This window comes from Ruditapes philippinarum, unplaced genomic scaffold, assembly GCF_026571515.1.
Source record: "Ruditapes philippinarum isolate M1 unplaced genomic scaffold, ASM2657151v2 ctg2773_1_1_1_1, whole genome shotgun sequence".
NCBI classification, from domain to species: Eukaryota; Metazoa; Mollusca; class Bivalvia; order Venerida; family Veneridae; genus Ruditapes; species Ruditapes philippinarum.
Genome location: NW_026862609.1, coordinates 71,124 through 88,420, shown reverse-complemented (window position 1 = coordinate 88,420; position 17,297 = coordinate 71,124). Strand labels below are relative to the sequence as shown.

General features: G+C 30.4%; 2 protein-coding genes and 1 pseudogene across 2 annotated transcripts; 1 reads left to right on the top strand and 2 right to left on the bottom strand.

Annotated features, from left to right (window-relative positions):
- Positions 1-963: 963 nt before the first annotated feature.
- On the bottom strand, positions 964-4,578 carry LOC132719585 (uncharacterized; annotated as a pseudogene).
- Positions 4,579-7,770: 3,192 nt separating this feature from the next.
- LOC132719578 (ring-infected erythrocyte surface antigen-like) lies at positions 7,771-9,288 on the top strand. The gene is made up of 2 exons (XM_060703358.1): positions 7,771-7,782; positions 8,818-9,288. Exons 1-2 carry the CDS (start codon positions 7,771-7,773, stop codon positions 9,286-9,288), a joined length of 483 nt encoding a protein of 160 aa, XP_060559341.1.
- A 2,592-nt stretch (positions 9,289-11,880) lies between these two features.
- LOC132719577 (25 kDa ookinete surface antigen-like) lies at positions 11,881-17,297 on the bottom strand. The gene is made up of 6 exons (XM_060703357.1): positions 17,273-17,297; positions 16,829-16,960; positions 16,562-16,699; positions 14,218-14,352; positions 13,314-13,383; positions 11,881-12,762 (listed from the first exon to the last, which is right to left on the bottom strand). Coding segments are annotated over exons 1-6 (501 nt in total). The 3' UTR covers positions 11,881-12,761.

Genomic DNA, 17,297 nt, shown 5'->3' with positions numbered 1-17,297 from the left:
GTATTATATGGTTTAACCCCGGTGCGGATAGAGACCGGGCCACCCGACTGGTTGTAGTCTAGAAAATGATTTTTTTAAAATGTGAAGTAATCACTAGTTTGGATGGTTATATTTTAAGTGTATTAATTGATTATATGTAGTTTTGTGTGATACCAGATGATTTAAAGTTGAAAACGTGAATTCCTGAAGTTTAAATCGTGAATTCGTAAAGTTGAAATCATGAATTCGTGATGTTGAAATCTTTAATTGACGAAGTTTAATTCGTAGGGTTGAAATCGTGAAATCGTGATGTTAATATCTTGATTTCACGAAATTGAATTCGTATAGTTAAATCGTGAATTCGTAGAGTTTAAACAGTGACTTCAAGAAGTTGAAGTCGTAAAATCATATAGTTGAAATCGTGAATTTATGGAGCTGAAATCGTGAATTAATTAAGTTGAATTCGTGACATCACGAAGGTAAATTTGTGAAATTGAAATTGTGATTTCATGAAGTTGAAATTGTGAATTCGTACAGTTGAAATCGTGAATTAATGAAGCTGATATCGTGAACTTGTCAATTCTGGATGTTGCAAAAATTTATATTGTGAATTAATGAGAATGAGATCGGGAATTGCTGTCGTGTTGTTTTCAGTAACATTTTCAATGCGCTCACATGTTGTTAATGGATTGTACAAGAATTTTGCAAAGAATAAGATCCAATGGATATATGTATACTTTTTAAAACAGAAGAAAATATTACCCTTTAAGCGCCATAACGTCATTTCAGTGTACGTGTTGAATTTCAATCTTTGATATACATTTCCGTATACATTTATAATGCATCATTTTCAGACAAGCTTAAAACATTTTAAACCTTTTCAAAACTAGACCTCAGAGAACGTTAATAATATGGATGGCCATGTTGCGATTCAAAGTTACGTACTTGGAGGAGGGACAACATATTAAAAAAGAGACACGCAAATTAATAAATGTTAAATTTTACTGTCAAAAATAAATACATGTTATATTTTCAGAAGGTAAATCATTTGACGTAGTGATAAAGAATTTGATCTTGTCCCTCACTGAGAGTGTAATATCCGAGCCCGGTTGCGTCCCAACAAACGGCCTCTCCTTGTGGCTCATCTTTATATGCTATTTTTGTCCCAGGTGTCTGTAGCGTGGCTAAATAGTCATTTGAACCGTGTAAATTCCAATGATAGATATTGTGATGGGTCTGAAACAGAGACGATATAGTTATATAGCTGCAATAATAAAATCATTCTATAGATAAGGTGTTACTTCCTTGTTAAATAGCCAGAGATTGCCTGAAAAAGTTCAAGATTTAATGGAATATAAGGAGAATGTACATAATGTTTTATTTTAGAAACGTACACACATTGTTTTCTGGGGAAAAGAGATTATTTCATAGTTTCTTTGAGCATTTTAGGATATTTGAATTTAAAAAAATACACAATGTTCATGTATTTGCCATTCTTTGACCAGCTGTAAATTTTCCCGAAAATTACATTTTTTTTCGAAAGGGTTTGTCGGCAACGACTATATAACGAGATAATAAGATAATGTTAAGTAATGGACACCATTCTTCTAGATGAATACTTAATTATAAAGTTATGTTTTGTTGCCATGTCGCACCAAGTTAGTCGACAAGAAAAATCAATATCGCAGTCGGACCTAAAAATGTTATGAAAAACCAAGTAAATAACTTTACAAAACTTAAGGATACCGGTGATATAGAGTGAATACCTTTATCAAAGGGGAAATAACCGAGTAGATAAATTTATGAAAGGATAATATCAGAGTTAATACCTTTATAGAAGGAGAGTTACAGAGTCAGTGCATTTATCAAATGGTAATAACAGAAAATGCTTTATTATAAAAGTGCTTTAACAGAGTAAATGATTTATAAAAAAAACGAAATTACAGAGTAAATACCTTTATAAATTTAAAATATAAAAAAGGAATTAACGGAGTAAATACTTATATTAAACGAAATGAAGGAGTAAATACTAATGTAAAGAGAAATGACGGAGAAAACACCTATATAAAAAAGAAATAACGGATTAATTACCTTAATAAATAAAAAGAAAAAACGGAGTAAATACCTTCATAAAAAAACGGAGTAAGGTAGTATTTAAATGCCTTTATAAAAAGGATCTGTCGGAGTAAACATTAAAAAAAGGGAAATTACTGAGTGAATAATTTTATGAAAGGTCAATAATGGAGTTAATACCTCTATAAAAATGTAATAACGAAGTGGAAATCTTTATTACTGAGTAAATACCTTTACAAGAACCTCATTCCCATTCGGAGAAATATCACCACCAACAGGATCATTCGAGCCTGATTCAATGTTAACTACCGCAGTTGAGCTTAAAGAAACTCTCGAGCTCGAACCCCATGCGGAATTTGGCAGCTGAACAATAGTACCGTGACCATTTGAAACTTTGGAAATTATGAACAGATTGGCACTTGGGTCCACCATCAACGTCTCACAATCATCAAAGTTCCATCTGTAATGAATAAAATCTGTAGAGTCAAGAGCGAAGAGCGAAGATTTTGTACATGAAATTATATATCATGATATATGATATACAAATATGGACTTTTTAGCTGGTGAATATGACGTGATATGTACTGAAAAAAAATAATATTGACCGAGGCGACTTTTATATATTTGCGAGTCGCCCAATGTTTTTGTTTTCAGAATAATAACAGCAAACCTGTTATGATGTCACATCATGCATCATGTCTCTTGGGGATTTCGAAAAAATCGGTAAATCATTATACTCTGAAAATCTATTTTTAGAAGAAAAAAAAAAACAACAGTAAATATACTCTGACATGTCTGATATTGACGTGTTTTGTTGTTGTTTTTTTTTTACAAAAAAGATACTTCTTAGCTAATTTCAAAACTATTTATAGATTAAATAATAATACAAATTATACAACAAAGTAGTTGTACGGGTATAAATTTTACTATGCACGTTATAACTTTAGACTTGATGCTTACGAGAACTCTAATTTATCGCTTGAACCAACATGTATTGTTTGACTGTTTAGATCATCAGGTTCAGTAACTCTGTAAATATTATTCAGAGCTCCATTGCCACTGTTGCCAATGTCGCCTGGAATGTAAAAATAATTTTTTTAATAGCTACAGTGCAAGGTTATGCCCAGTTCTTATAATACATCATTTGAGATCATAAAGATATGTGCTTTTGTACAAAATTTAATAGTTTACAATATTTTGTGTTTCAGGTGTGTAAAGCAATTAGTTAAAACAAAGGTAAACAAGTGGCGGCATGGTTAAAGGGCCAGTTAATAATCTATGGATAATATTATATTATATAAGTTACTCATTTGAGGTTCATATCCCGACAAAAATATTTAATTTGTCAATTACAAGCACCCCAATAAAATCAAATCAAGTTTAATAGTAACACTTATTCACCTATATAGATACAAAAGTCACTGTTCGGATTAGGGTGACATTTCCCAAGAGCTATATCCTCCCAATCATTTGACGTGACGCCACTTATTGTAAGGGTAGCCTCTTATTCTCCAGTTAAAGCATTTATGACGTAAATTTCTGCAGCGCCCCCATGATCATTGTGAGTATAAATAGCTCCCGGATGTTTACGACTTGCTGCAAGTCCAGACGCCTCGGTAATCTTGTGGGATGTCACATGACCGGCTTGGTTCCATTGAAAGTTCGGCACTTTTAAAAGAATACAACAATTTTTTTCATTAAAATAATGCATGCATAATTGGGTATAATGGTTAATTTGTGCTGACATTTTCGTAAAATAAGTGCACATGATACTCGTCCTCTTTGTTGTTATATTACAATATACACACATACGCAATTTGTCTTATCATTCCTATACACATGTTTTATGTTACATTTTCATGTAGCGGAGGACTAGCACTTACATATTTATAGACACAGAATTTAGCGTTAATTTATCTTAAATATATTCATAGACAAATAGAATAAAGTTGCATAAAGCTTCCATATATATATTTTCTTGTTTGTGTCCCTATTCAACAATCAATAACTGTATAGTCAGGGGGCAGATGCCTAACGTTAAGATGTATATCGCTTTACCCAGATAAAATTAGTTCGAGCCCTTATGGCAACGCTTCCCCATGTGATATCAGGGTATGCGGTTACAAATTCTAAAAAAAATAAACAAGTAGTGTTAGAATCTAACCTTAATCAAGCTAATATATTAATTTATTATTTATATTATCTTAATAAAAGTATGTTCCTTTTTATTTAATTTTCTAATTATTTTTCTTTTATTAAAAAGTAAAACATTCTTACCTTGACTTTTCACGATTGAATACATATGCGCATTTCCCGCGAAATGAAACAAAGCGAAACAAATTCGTAGAATAACTTTGAAATAAATCATTCCTCTGACTTTGTCCACCTTAACCTTTCAGCCTGTTTCTTCCTTCCTTGGCATAAGTCATGTATTGTAAAGAATGTAACACAGTGACAGTGACGAGTTGAATGTCGTATGGCGTGTGTATCGTGTTTCACGTATTCAAAGGTCCTTATCAAGACAGACTATGTCTAGATCTGCACTTCTTTTTTTGTCTTAAATAATGCATGTTCATCCAACAACCAAAGAATGTTGCTATTTTTGGAACGATGTATTATTGTTACCAAAATATTTAGTGTCTATGTATTTAAAAGAATGTATGATAAAACTGACCGAATTTCTCTGTACAAAAAGTACACACTGACATTATCAATGGTATTTTAATTGTTTATTCAATGTATTCAGTATAAGTCCATTTATAGGTGTGAGGTACGAAAAAAGTTCCTTTTTTAAGAAAACATTGATTTAAATAAATCTACCTAAATATTCAAGTACTGGTTCATATCGTGGGCAGGACGGGTTTTAAAGCTAGCTACGTATTCGTATTTCCATCAAAGAGTCATCATAGTTACACGATGAAAGTGGTAGTATGCTCACGTCAAATTGTTTCAGTAATATTTTTCAAAAGATTGGCTTTTATAATTGTAATTGACCAATAATTGATAACAAAAAAAAAAATAAATAAAACAAAAATAAAATTAAATAATTAAATAAAAAAATGTTTATGTTACAATATAAAAACTGCCTAAATTATAAAACGTAATCACGTCTTTTGATTCGCGTTACTACGCCCTTTGTTTCGTGTAATAACGCATTTTTGCGTTATAACGCCTTTATTTGCGTTAAGTACTACGCCTTTATTCTCGTGATTATGCCCTTTTTCGCGTTATCACACCTTTTGTTTCGCGTTATAACGCCTTACCAATACCATATTTAATTCATATAAGCTTTCGAATGTCAGATATTTGTAAGAATAACATGAAATAGTAAAAGTTTAACCTAAATGAATTATTTCCTGGATTTATTAACATGTCAGTTGCATACTGATTATATAGCCAGTGCACAGTATATGTAAAGCATCGATAGATCTTTGACTGAACACTCAATAAACGACAATATATATTCAAATATCTCTTAATTTGTATAACATGAAAATCGTGAATTCGCAAGGTTAAATCTGTGAAGTTAAAATTGTGAATTCGTGAATTGAAATCGTTAACTCATGAAGTTAGAATCGTGCATTCGTGAAGTTAAAATCGTGTGTTGTTCTTTGCAATAAGATGTCATATTTTCTTACAGGAATAATTCGAATTTTTTTCTGTTGTTTATCATTGCCAACAGCACTTTTTCATACACTCCTTAACATACAATTTTGTATTGCTTCAATAGGTGTACGAAATACGTTTTCTATTTCCTCTCCAATTCAAAAAAAAATTAAATGAAAGTAAAAAATTTGATAGTTTAATTTTGTAGTTTCGATATTTACTTTTAAGTTGGTACCTGTATTATCTGGTTTCTGTTAGTATTTTTGTAACTTTCACGATACATTGATTATATTTTAATAATAGTACATGTAATTTGAAATCATTTATTTTGTTTTCGATGGGCTATTGTAAATGCTATTTTTGTGGAAGTCACAGCACAACATAGTTTTCTCTTCACAATGCGCATGCATAGGTTTCATAACTTATTGCCTTCTTCAATTTTTGATTACTTACTGTAACTAAACGAATATAGACGTTCCACCTATATGATTCATTATTTCAAGACTTAAGACGGAAGTGTCTATCTAATTACTTTGCAAATATAATTGTTGCTTTCTCTGTTGCATTCTCGTTTATTATTATAATTATTATTAATATTATTATAAGTATTATTATTATTATTATTATTTAAATAACTTAATCAAAATTTCCATTGTAGCGTACATAATATATTTGTTATTAAATTATACACGAACTTGTTTTAATAACTTGTTCTTTTTTTCAGAAATGACGTTCTATTGAATCACACAGGTACATTAAGAAACATTTTAACCGCGGCTATTAAATATATTAAAATTCGTTATTTCATTCATTTAACATGACAAGTTAAAAGTGATATCATAAAAAAGAAAACGTAAATAATTCCTTGGAGCGTCCGTCTTCCCCCTTTTCAAAGAAATGTCAAATAAGGTGACACTATTTCACTTGAACATATTTTCTCATGCTTTTGTGAGAGTAAAGCTAATATGCTGACCATGTCTGGTATATGAAAGAAAAATCATTAGATAAAAAATACCTGACTTACTTATTTCGTCTGCTGCATATAGCTTTTTATTCTATCAATATATTATATTATTTTATAAGAGCGGGATTTGAGTCTATGTTCTACATGTCATGTTGAAAGCAAAATAAAAAGTTAAATCTGGATTATAGGCCCAATATGCCTTGCCTCAGAAATGCTACCAATTTTATGTCCTAAAGACTTTTCGTTCTTGGTATCTTGTTATAGTTTTCAAAGCTGTGCTCATTTTGCCATATACATGGGATAACTGCAACTATAGTGTTGTTGGCAATCGGTATAATTATAGTGAATTAGTACTTTGTATTGACGTCAGAATAATAATTTGCTACATTTTGCTACATTTATGACATATTACTGCATGCACGTTCAGTGCTTCTTTCTTCTCTTGGTTAACATCTAACGTATCTTAAATTCATTATTCAAACACATGCTTGATTCTGAGAGAAAATTTAGATTTCTTAGCCATAATGTGTCTTTAAGGTCAATTTAGCAGATTCAAGGTAAAGTAGTTTACATCCATTGTGTCACACTGTTTACTAAATTTGAATTCGTCTATAGAATTCAGTTGTTATAATTGCATAACTCTGATGAATAGTTTACAGAAGAACAGTTTAAGCAAAATTAGGCAATTAAGCATCAGAATTATACATGTATTTGTATTTGTTACAAAGTAATATGCATATTTTTGTTAAGAAATAGCATTTATTAGAATAGTATAAAGGCTTTCTCAGAAAGGTTTAGCTATTATACCTTAACTTTCAGATACATTTCATTTTGGCTTGTCCATCCTAAATTACAGTTACATTTCTACACTAAATGTGTTTTTAATACTTGCGGTTTTATGTCTTCAAAGAACACAATATGTGTTTGTATGTTAAATAGACATCTATAACTTTAGAGACTTAGAATTATTGAAGTCATATAATATTTATGTGATCTATACGATAAGACTGTGTATCATTTTAAAAATCTGAGTATGTATCATACAGTTGTTATGATAAATCGATTAAATTTCTAATATGAAATTTTTAGGGATGACACTAACCATAATATAACTTTTCAATTATAATACGTGTATTGATATATGAACAATGCTGGAGAAGGTATGTTGTCTGACCAGACCAAACACACACGACCTTTAATTTCAGCCACTGTTTATACCTTTCTGTTTTATTATAAAATTTAGAAGTTGGATATTAACTTGCTTTAGTCTGTCACACGCTATTTATGAATATGAAAAAGACTAAATATCTTTGAAATTAGCCTAAGGGTCAATTTATATTATTTTTTTAAATCTCGTTAGGCAGTAAAAATTCCAGTATTATGAAGATGTTCCGTGATCTGCAAGCATTTATATTTTAGGCGATTTACAATGTCGTTTCCTAAGCTTAAATCCAAGCTCGGTAGCAGGACCTTCGTTAAACAAAATTTTCAGCGGAAATTGAAAATAAGTGTATATAGTGTTAATAAAGCACTTTGATCAAATTGCAATATTTACGATTTGGAGTCGTTTAAATCATCGAAATCAAATAGTTTCTTATGGACTTTAAACATAACGGTTTCATGTAATATTTCATTTATGCATTATGACCCAAAATACTGCGTAATTTGTTTCAAATGTCTGAAAGTTTGGTACGCGTGTGTACCATACCATAGCAGCTCTTAAAACTTTCAAAATTTTACCTTCTCTTTAAAAAAAATCCTACATAAAACAACATTACAACGATTTGTACACAACCTGAAAAATGCTGAGAAATTCTGGCGCCTTGAGCAATATCTCACGAATATTCACCAAGTAGCAGAAAGGTGATAAAAAAAAATCTAAATAGAGTGATAATCTCTGTTCTATTTTTAAACTCGATATTAAAATATCACGTGGGTTGGCCATTATGATAAAGGTGTTAAAAATAAATTGAATAACCTTTTTGTTGGCTATTGAAGTGATAATGTATAAAGGACTTTCAAAAACGGTTATTAATCAGAGCGGGCGCTGTGGTGCAGTGGTTACACTGTTTGCCTACAGATCAAGGGGTCGCTAGTTCGATCCCCCGCTACTCTACTAATAAAATCATCAATTTAAAACATAACATACACAATAAAACTAACTACAACATAACTTACAACTAAACACTTTACAGAACAGACAACATGAGACAAAACAGGACATACAACATGAGACAAAACAGAACAGACAACATGAGACAAAACAGAACATACAACATGAGACAAAACAGGACAAACAACATGAGACAAAACAAGATATACAACATGAGACAAAACAGAACATACATCATGAGACAAAACAGGACATAAAACATGAGACAAAACAGAACATACAACATGAGACAAAACAGGATATACAACATGAGACGAAACAGAACAGACAACATGAGACAAAACAGGATATACAACGTGAGACAAAACAAAACAGACAACATGAGACAAAACAGGACATGCAACATGAGACAAAACAGAAAAGACAACATGAGACAAAACAGGATATAATACATGAAACAAAACAGGACAGACAACATGAGACAAAACAGGATATAATACATGAAACAAAACAGGACAGACAACATGTGACGAAACACAACAGACAACATTAGACAAAACAGAACATACAACATGAGACAAAACAGAACATACAACATGAGACAAAACAGGACAAACAACATGAGACAACACAGGCAGGATATACAACATGAGACAAAACAGGATATACAACATGAGACAAAACAGAACAGACAACATGAGACAAAACAGGATATAATACATGAAACAAAACAGGACAGACAACATGTGACGAAACAGAACAGACAACATTAGACAAAACAGGACATAGCACATGAGACAGACAACATGAAACAAAAGAGAACAGTTAAAATGAGACAAAACAGAAAGACAAAACAGGACAAACAACATTAGTAAAAACAGCACAGAATAGACAATAGAGACTTAACAGAACAGGACATTCACTATATAACAGGATAGGACAGGACAGACAACATGAGGCTGAACAGAACATTAAACATGAAACAAAATAGAACAAACAACATTAAACAGAACAGACAAAGTAAGACAAAACAGAACAGGATAGACAGCATGAGACAAAATAGAACAGAACATACAACATGATACACAAGAGACAAAACAGAAAAGAACCCGACAAAATAACATGACACCTAACAACTTAGCATATGGAACAATACATACACCAATTGACTAATAAATTTAACAACAGAACAGAACTTATATAAGATAAAAAAAAGAAACAGGACAAACAACATCAGAGCATACAGAACAAGACATTATAATCACAGTACATAACAAAAGAGGACATGTGACAGCACAAAGGTCATGAAACATGTAAAACATTATATGAAACGAAACAGCACATAACATAAAACATGAGAAAAACATAACATAGCAATCAATCATGAACTTGAACATAACATATCATAACATATTAGTTATAACATTCCTTTCTTTCTCTAAACCCGAATTATGCCGTTTGTCAAATTCGCTATACATGCTATTCGAGAATTGTTTAAGTGTAAATTGTGTAAATCCTTTGACTGTTTCTGTTTATTCTAACGGCAATCGTAGGCTTATTTTAAATATGTTGATATCAAAATTGCTCTTGAATTTTGTAAAGAAGGTCTGTGGATGCTAACGTTTCATTTTCATTCCGCTTATCATTTTATTGAGAATTTCCTACCACGTATTACATTTTTGTTTATTTTCCTGAACTGAATTGCAAGGCAAAGCGGTCCCGGGCTTTGGCTTGTCCGGCTATAGACAACACGTCTATATTTAAAAGGAAATCAATAATTATAAAAAAAAATATAAAAATAAGTATACAAAGTTCTTTACCTATCAGAGAAACTTTCAGTATCATTTCATGTTGCTCGCTGTAATACAATGAAACTGTGGGGTATTGTGAAAAATGACTACAGTTATAATATCTTCCCTCATATATATTTAAGTTGTTAAGTTAACCTGGAAATGAAGGTGATTATTATTTACCTTTGACATTACATTTGTTCTTTATAAATGTTTGTACTTTAAGTAAAAGAACTGTGGTATAGTCGGCATCCAAAGTCGCTGACAACAAATTAAACAGTTTGCATTGTATATGTTCGTTTCTTTTCTACATCTTATTTTGTAACTTTGCAAACAGTTTGCAATGATTTAGGGGGAGTTAACTTATCTACGTTATGGAAACAATTGTAGCAATATTAACTTTTTTTTTTTAATATTTTTTTTGGTGATTTTATATTTTTAATTATTTCAAGTATGGCTTTAATTCTTGAAGACTGATATCATATTTAAGTGTATTGAAGTATATCGAATAAGTTAAATCTCGCGAATACTAGTACATCTATTGTTTATCGCAGGCTATTACATGTACTTAGGTCGGTAAACTTTATGTTAACATATTAACTTTATTCCGTATAATGCTAAAGTTTAAAAATGCAAAATAAACACATGTTTATTAAAATGGATTGGTCTATAAAAACGTATTTCAGAAATTAATAGAAATTTAACAGTTTAAGAGTATTCATGTCAAACAGTTTTCGGAAAAAAAAAGATATTTAGTATGGATTATATATCATGAACAATAATATTTTGTTTTGGAATAAATAGCTATCTCCTATATACAGATATGTTATATTGGACCATTTATCTTACACCTACCAAGAACATTCATAATACATGCATAATGCGTTCATGATTTGTTTTTATGTATCATGATTATTTATGGTATTACAGATTTTCCTTGAAAATATTGGACCAATCATTTTCAGTTCTATATTTTCTGCGCTGTTTTTCATATATGCCTTTTGAAAAATGACAAAAAGCTTTGATAGACACGTCTTATTATTTCTCTATGAACTAATTCAAACACATATCTATTCAGCATCTCTTTTCTCCAGCGCTTTGTAATAAATATATGTGAATTTTGCCAGGAAATAAAGACAACAGTATTCTTTTCAAACAATCATAGAAAGACTTAAGCTTTTAAAACATTCACATTTAACCGACAACAGTAGAACAAAACTACTATTTAGTATTCAAGCAAGAACAGAAACAATCTCAATTTATTTCAACTGTTTATTCAGTAGACAAGATTTTAACAATATTCGTATCAAAATAAATTATTCTAATTTAATCTGTATTAAAATGAAATTAAGAAATTTTCCATTATATCAAACGAAACGTCATTGACAACAATAAGTAGTGTTATATCCTGTTTTTCTTTTCTTTGTTAAGGAATTTCTTAATTAAATATTCTTGAATGAAAAAAAGTGTTTGTACGCAATCACATGGCGTTCGTCGGAAATAGTATCTTGTCTACAATGCTTGGTTCATTTAAAGCTGTTCACAGTGTATAAAAACTGGTAAAACTAGTAGATACCGAAACACTGTTTATTTTATGTCAATGAAATATGAGTTGTATCATTTTTTATGCATTAACGGATATTAAAAAAATCTGAGGCGTTAAGATTGGTGTTTATATACATTACTTGTCTTGGCATTTAAATTCATTAGGATTCTCATGAAATTTCAATTATTTTTCTAATTGCGCTACGTCTGTCTTTGAATATGACATCCGACACTATTTTCACCGAGTAATAGCCCATTTTGCTTAAATAGATTAAAACACCAATTTGGCGTACCATAAATACAATGTCTCAAAATCTACAAGCAAAATGATTTCATACATACAATCATATTCTTTCATTCAAGAATTAAACAGTTGACTATGGTAAATTGTAAATCTCTTAACACAAAAACATAAAACAAAAGCGAAAAGGCAATATTAAAGGAAATAGATACAGATACTGAATAAAATCCGAAAAAACTTATTATGACTCTGTAGAATACAGTACAGGTAGTTCCCTTTCTTTACTCATGTGTATGCACCTTTCTATTTAAATAAATCAAAGTTTTCATTAAATGTCAATTCTATTTTGATTTGATAAAAGGTAGTATATAAAAATGTGAAGAAGAAGGAATAAATAAAATGTCCATCACACACACAAAGAAGAATTTAGGCTTTCCTTTTGCGTCCAAATCTGAAATAGATGATTACAATTTTTTTTAACTCGTTGTATTTAATTCAATCATAAAATACCAATTCAAATCAGTCATTGATTAATTTTGAAGGGTTTTCAGCTATATATTGTAAAACTTTTAAACAGTAAAATAATGTTGTTTTCATATTAACTTTATAAGTGATTATTAGAAGAGACGTTACAAAGACGGTCATGCTTATTTAGCAAACATGCTTATTGTACGTAAACTGGCTGATCTTTTAAGTAGGTTTTTAAACCATTTAGCAATGGTCCTTGCATGTACTATTCCTTCTGAAGGAAATATACAAAACATAATTTTATTCATTTCATACAGTTGTTTTGTAAGTATGTTCTTTTTTAAAACCAAACAAAATGTAATAAAGCACAGGCAGCAGACATATATCTTTATAAACTTTCTGTTTTACGTGTGACCTGTTTTTAAAAATAACGAAGAACATATAATAAACAAACTGATTTGAAAAAAATACTTAAACTTAAAATTAGTTTCAGTTTACAAATCAGGTATTCGAAGTGTAGAATGTTTTGATTACCAGAATTGCTGTATAAGTGTTGCCAAAACACAAAGAAGAACCGTAAGAGCCCCTAACTGTATGACTGCAGCTGAAACGAAATATGTACAAGTTACTCTTTACCTAAAATAAATTTGTATTAACTTCGTTGAAATGTATAAATTGCACATGAATGTTAAATAATAAATTATTATCTAATTGATATACAAAATTATTATGTTCTGTGATGTATGCTTACACGTTATCTCTTGCACCTTTAATGTCTTATTTATAGTTAATTGTAACAAACCAAATGATTTTGTTTGGTTCAAATGTTTACTTGTGATACAGTAAGAAAGAAACGAAGATTGTATAATTGCTACGGGGATGAAGCAGTTGATGTCATGTACACCACCACGTACTTTTGAGAAAGGTACAAAGTATTATTGTTACAAGTACACCTCTACCTTTCCTGTACACAAAGCAAATATAATGGACCTACGTATTCGACCCCGGGTCGCAAACTTTAAAATGTTCACGTGTCATTGTTGAAATTATAGGCAATGTTGTTACTATATATAGTAACAAGTGTAATAATAAATGAATATCGTTGTGATTTATCATGAAATTCTTTCTACGGTCATTCGCACTGTACCTCTGCTCTGGCATGTACAGAAGTTACAGTTCCTTGTGAAAGTGATGGCAACTAGTACTGATTGCCTGCACAGGTATTCAACAGGTGGTTGAACTGTGCTCTGGTGAATTCAATGTGGCTAACTGTCGTGATCCGGAGTGAAAACTACCAATAACAACACAAACACAATAGATGAATATCAATGAATTACTGTCATCATTGTTAAAAATAATAACCTTAAGAACATATTTCTCCTCCAATAATAAATAAATAAGATAAATGGATATGATATTATTTACGTTTTTCATTTACCTGCATTTTCTGCGGTACATACATCAACATTCATGACATAACCAGCGTCACATTCACATTTGCCATTGTCACAATGAGAGTTATCGATATCGCCACATTCATCTCCGTTTTCTGAGCATGTTGTATCACTAACAGCTTTTTATTATAGGAAAAATATACATTTCTATCAATTATATGTATTTATTTGTAAAGATCACTTTTTCTTAAACATCTTTAGAGTCATTATAACATTGTCATGAAATATTGTACTCCGAACAGCAATAATTATATTTTATGAATATCAGCATTTTAAAAATGAAAGGTTTATTCGTCTTCTTCGTTACACATGCTTTCAACACAAATCCTGTATTTTTAATTGTTTATTTCTTATCATGTACCATAATTTCCCAAAATCATTTGACATAACATAGAGAAAATAGGAACCCCAAAAGAAAGTCCAAAACGGCAAAATTGAAAATGTTGCAAGCTCGGTTTGACTGAGCCTGTTCTTGGACTGTACTGTCAAGTGCAAACTACCGTCCACGCCCCTTAGCTCCGGCTTAAGCAGAATTCAACATTTAAACATGAAATGGCAAAATTTTTAATTTGGAAACATCCGCAGATGTGATCATACGGCGGTTATCATGGAACCTTCAACTTGACACGGTAGTATCATTCCATTAAAAGCGGCGTGTGGTCAGTGCTTCTCTAGGGTGCCCGTTCGTGTCTGAATAAATGAGATCTTCCTCAACCAGTTAAGGTGGAAAACTCCGCCATATGACCTTTTATCTGTTGTTTTGCATTAAAACCCTATAAAAATTACACCCTGCATTCTGAGAAAGAGGAATCATACTTGCGAAAATATCATAGGTTTACGATTATAATGCAATTTTTTCATACATTAACATTTTATACATTCAAACACTAACACGTTAGATTAAAAAATGACAAAGATTAATCATTAACTACGGTGGCACAGGGACAAATTGTGTACGTCTTTTATCTCGTTTCTCACTGGATAATATCTTGCTTTGATGTGACAGCAAAATAAATAAAGTACTTCACATGTCGCCTGTAAGAATTCGTAACGGTCGCACAGGTATGCTATGTTTACTTTGTTGTTTATTTTGCCTGGACAAGCTAATATCACATGGGAACGAGATAATTATGTTTGAGAAGGCAAAATAAATTCATAAAAATGATATAAATAAAATAAATTAAAAAGGCAGGGACCAGAATAAAAGCATTAATTTTGTTTTCAAAACAAACAAGTGTTTTTTTCTAGTGTAGCAATGATTTTGCTTATGTACCATCTGTTTGTAAAGCCACATTTCTATTTCAATTGTAGTAATTAAGTGCGATATAACATTTTTTTTATTTTTCCTATTTGAGACAACGGAACCCATCCCCAAACCGTTTACTTAAAGGATTACAGGCCTTTATGGGCACCAACAGGAATAATATTTCAATTATTTTTATATTATTCTTGTAGTATGAGACACTTATTCTTCAAAATTTAGCAATTTTACCATCTTTGTTCCAGTATCATATACCCCTTAATGTATTTTGCCAAAACATTAAAACCCATGTCAGATTTAGAGGAATTAAGCTCTTTTTTATAGAACATTGATGTTTTTCGTTTTCATTGTTGATCTATTCTGTTAACAAAGTGACTAAAAAACCCATTATACCTTAAGAATACTTTTATTTTTATTTCTCGAATGCTTTTATAATTTAAACAAAATCCCATTAGCCAATTACTTGAACCATTTTTTTCATCTTTTAATTTTTGTAATAATTACAGTTATAGTGAGTATGTATTTTGTATGGAAATCAAAATACTACAGTAACTTTGTTATCTTTTTGCTACTTTTATGACAAATTATTTTATTAATTATTACTAATTTATCGCTACTTTTTCCAATAAACAAGCATCTAACATTCTCTTAAACCATTATGTTAACATTATAAAAATCATGTTTGCCATAATAAAGAAGTACAAAAGTATTTTGTTGATTATGCATATTGTGCCTTTCAAGTAACACGTGATCTTTGTTTTTAAAATATATATTTGTTCATCTCAGATAAATGCATTCTTTCCTTTCACTAACATACGAATGGTACATTTCGTCCAGCGACTTTGTTTTCTATTTTGAAGGTATATTGTCAATGGAATTCAAATGTTAACTATTTTGTTCTTACAAACACCATGTTTATTCGTTTGTGTTTCGTCAAAAATATTGTATTTTGATATTTGATCAGGAAAAAGTAAAAGGTAAACAAAATTCATATAAATTTTGAATATCCATTAGAGTTTGTAATCTTTCATTCTTTTATTTCAAAACACCAATCCAATTAGTAATACCTTTCGCACAAGAGCTGCCATCAGTAGAATCTTCTTTATAACCATCTGAACATTTGCATTTTGTAGTTCCACTGTCACATTCAGCATTATCTATGTCTGTGCATGCTCCATTTGTGCAATCTGTTTCCGATACTTTTCCTAAACAAACATAATTTTAAGTAAGTAGAGCTTATTACTTTCTTGACAGGTAAACGTAAACATCAAATTATGAAATGCTCTTGTGAATATTTGTTATGAATTGTATAAAATTGAACAAATTCATCATACTTTTGACACATGTATCGCCTTCCTCTCTATAACCATCAGAACACTTGCATTTTGTAGTTCCACCGTCACATTCAGCGTGATCAATGTCTTTGCAATCATCGTTAGTTGAACAATCTTTATCTGACACAACTCCTAGAAATAAACATGATATTACCCTTGAATGATATCATGAATGTTTTGCTTTTCGCTTTTGAAATTTAAATGATTTGTTTGTTAATGAAATTGGGCATTATTATATATTTCAATATAATAGTTCCAATTATTAGATACCAAATCCTGTACAGCAATAATTAACAAAGTATTCAGTAAATACTTGATTTTATCATCACTTTTATAATAATAATAATAATAATAATAATAATAATAATAATAATAATAATTTGACGACCGACTTTAATTATGTACTGATATATAAATGAGCAGCTTCAATGTCGTTTGATTTACCTGCAGCAGACGATACTAAATACAT

Excerpts from the sequence above, each read along its gene's own strand:
- LOC132719577 (XM_060703357.1), bottom strand. The coding sequence starts at position 17,297 with ATGTATTTAGTATCGTCTGCTGCAG. Across the intron at positions 16,961-17,272 it reads TTTAGTATCGTCTGCTGCAG|GAGTTGTGTCAGATAAAGAT; the intron begins GTAAATCAAACG and ends GTTTATTTCTAG. Across the intron at positions 16,700-16,828 it reads AGGCGATACATGTGTCAAAA|GAAAAGTATCGGAAACAGAT; the intron begins GTATGATGAATT and ends ATGTTTGTTTAG.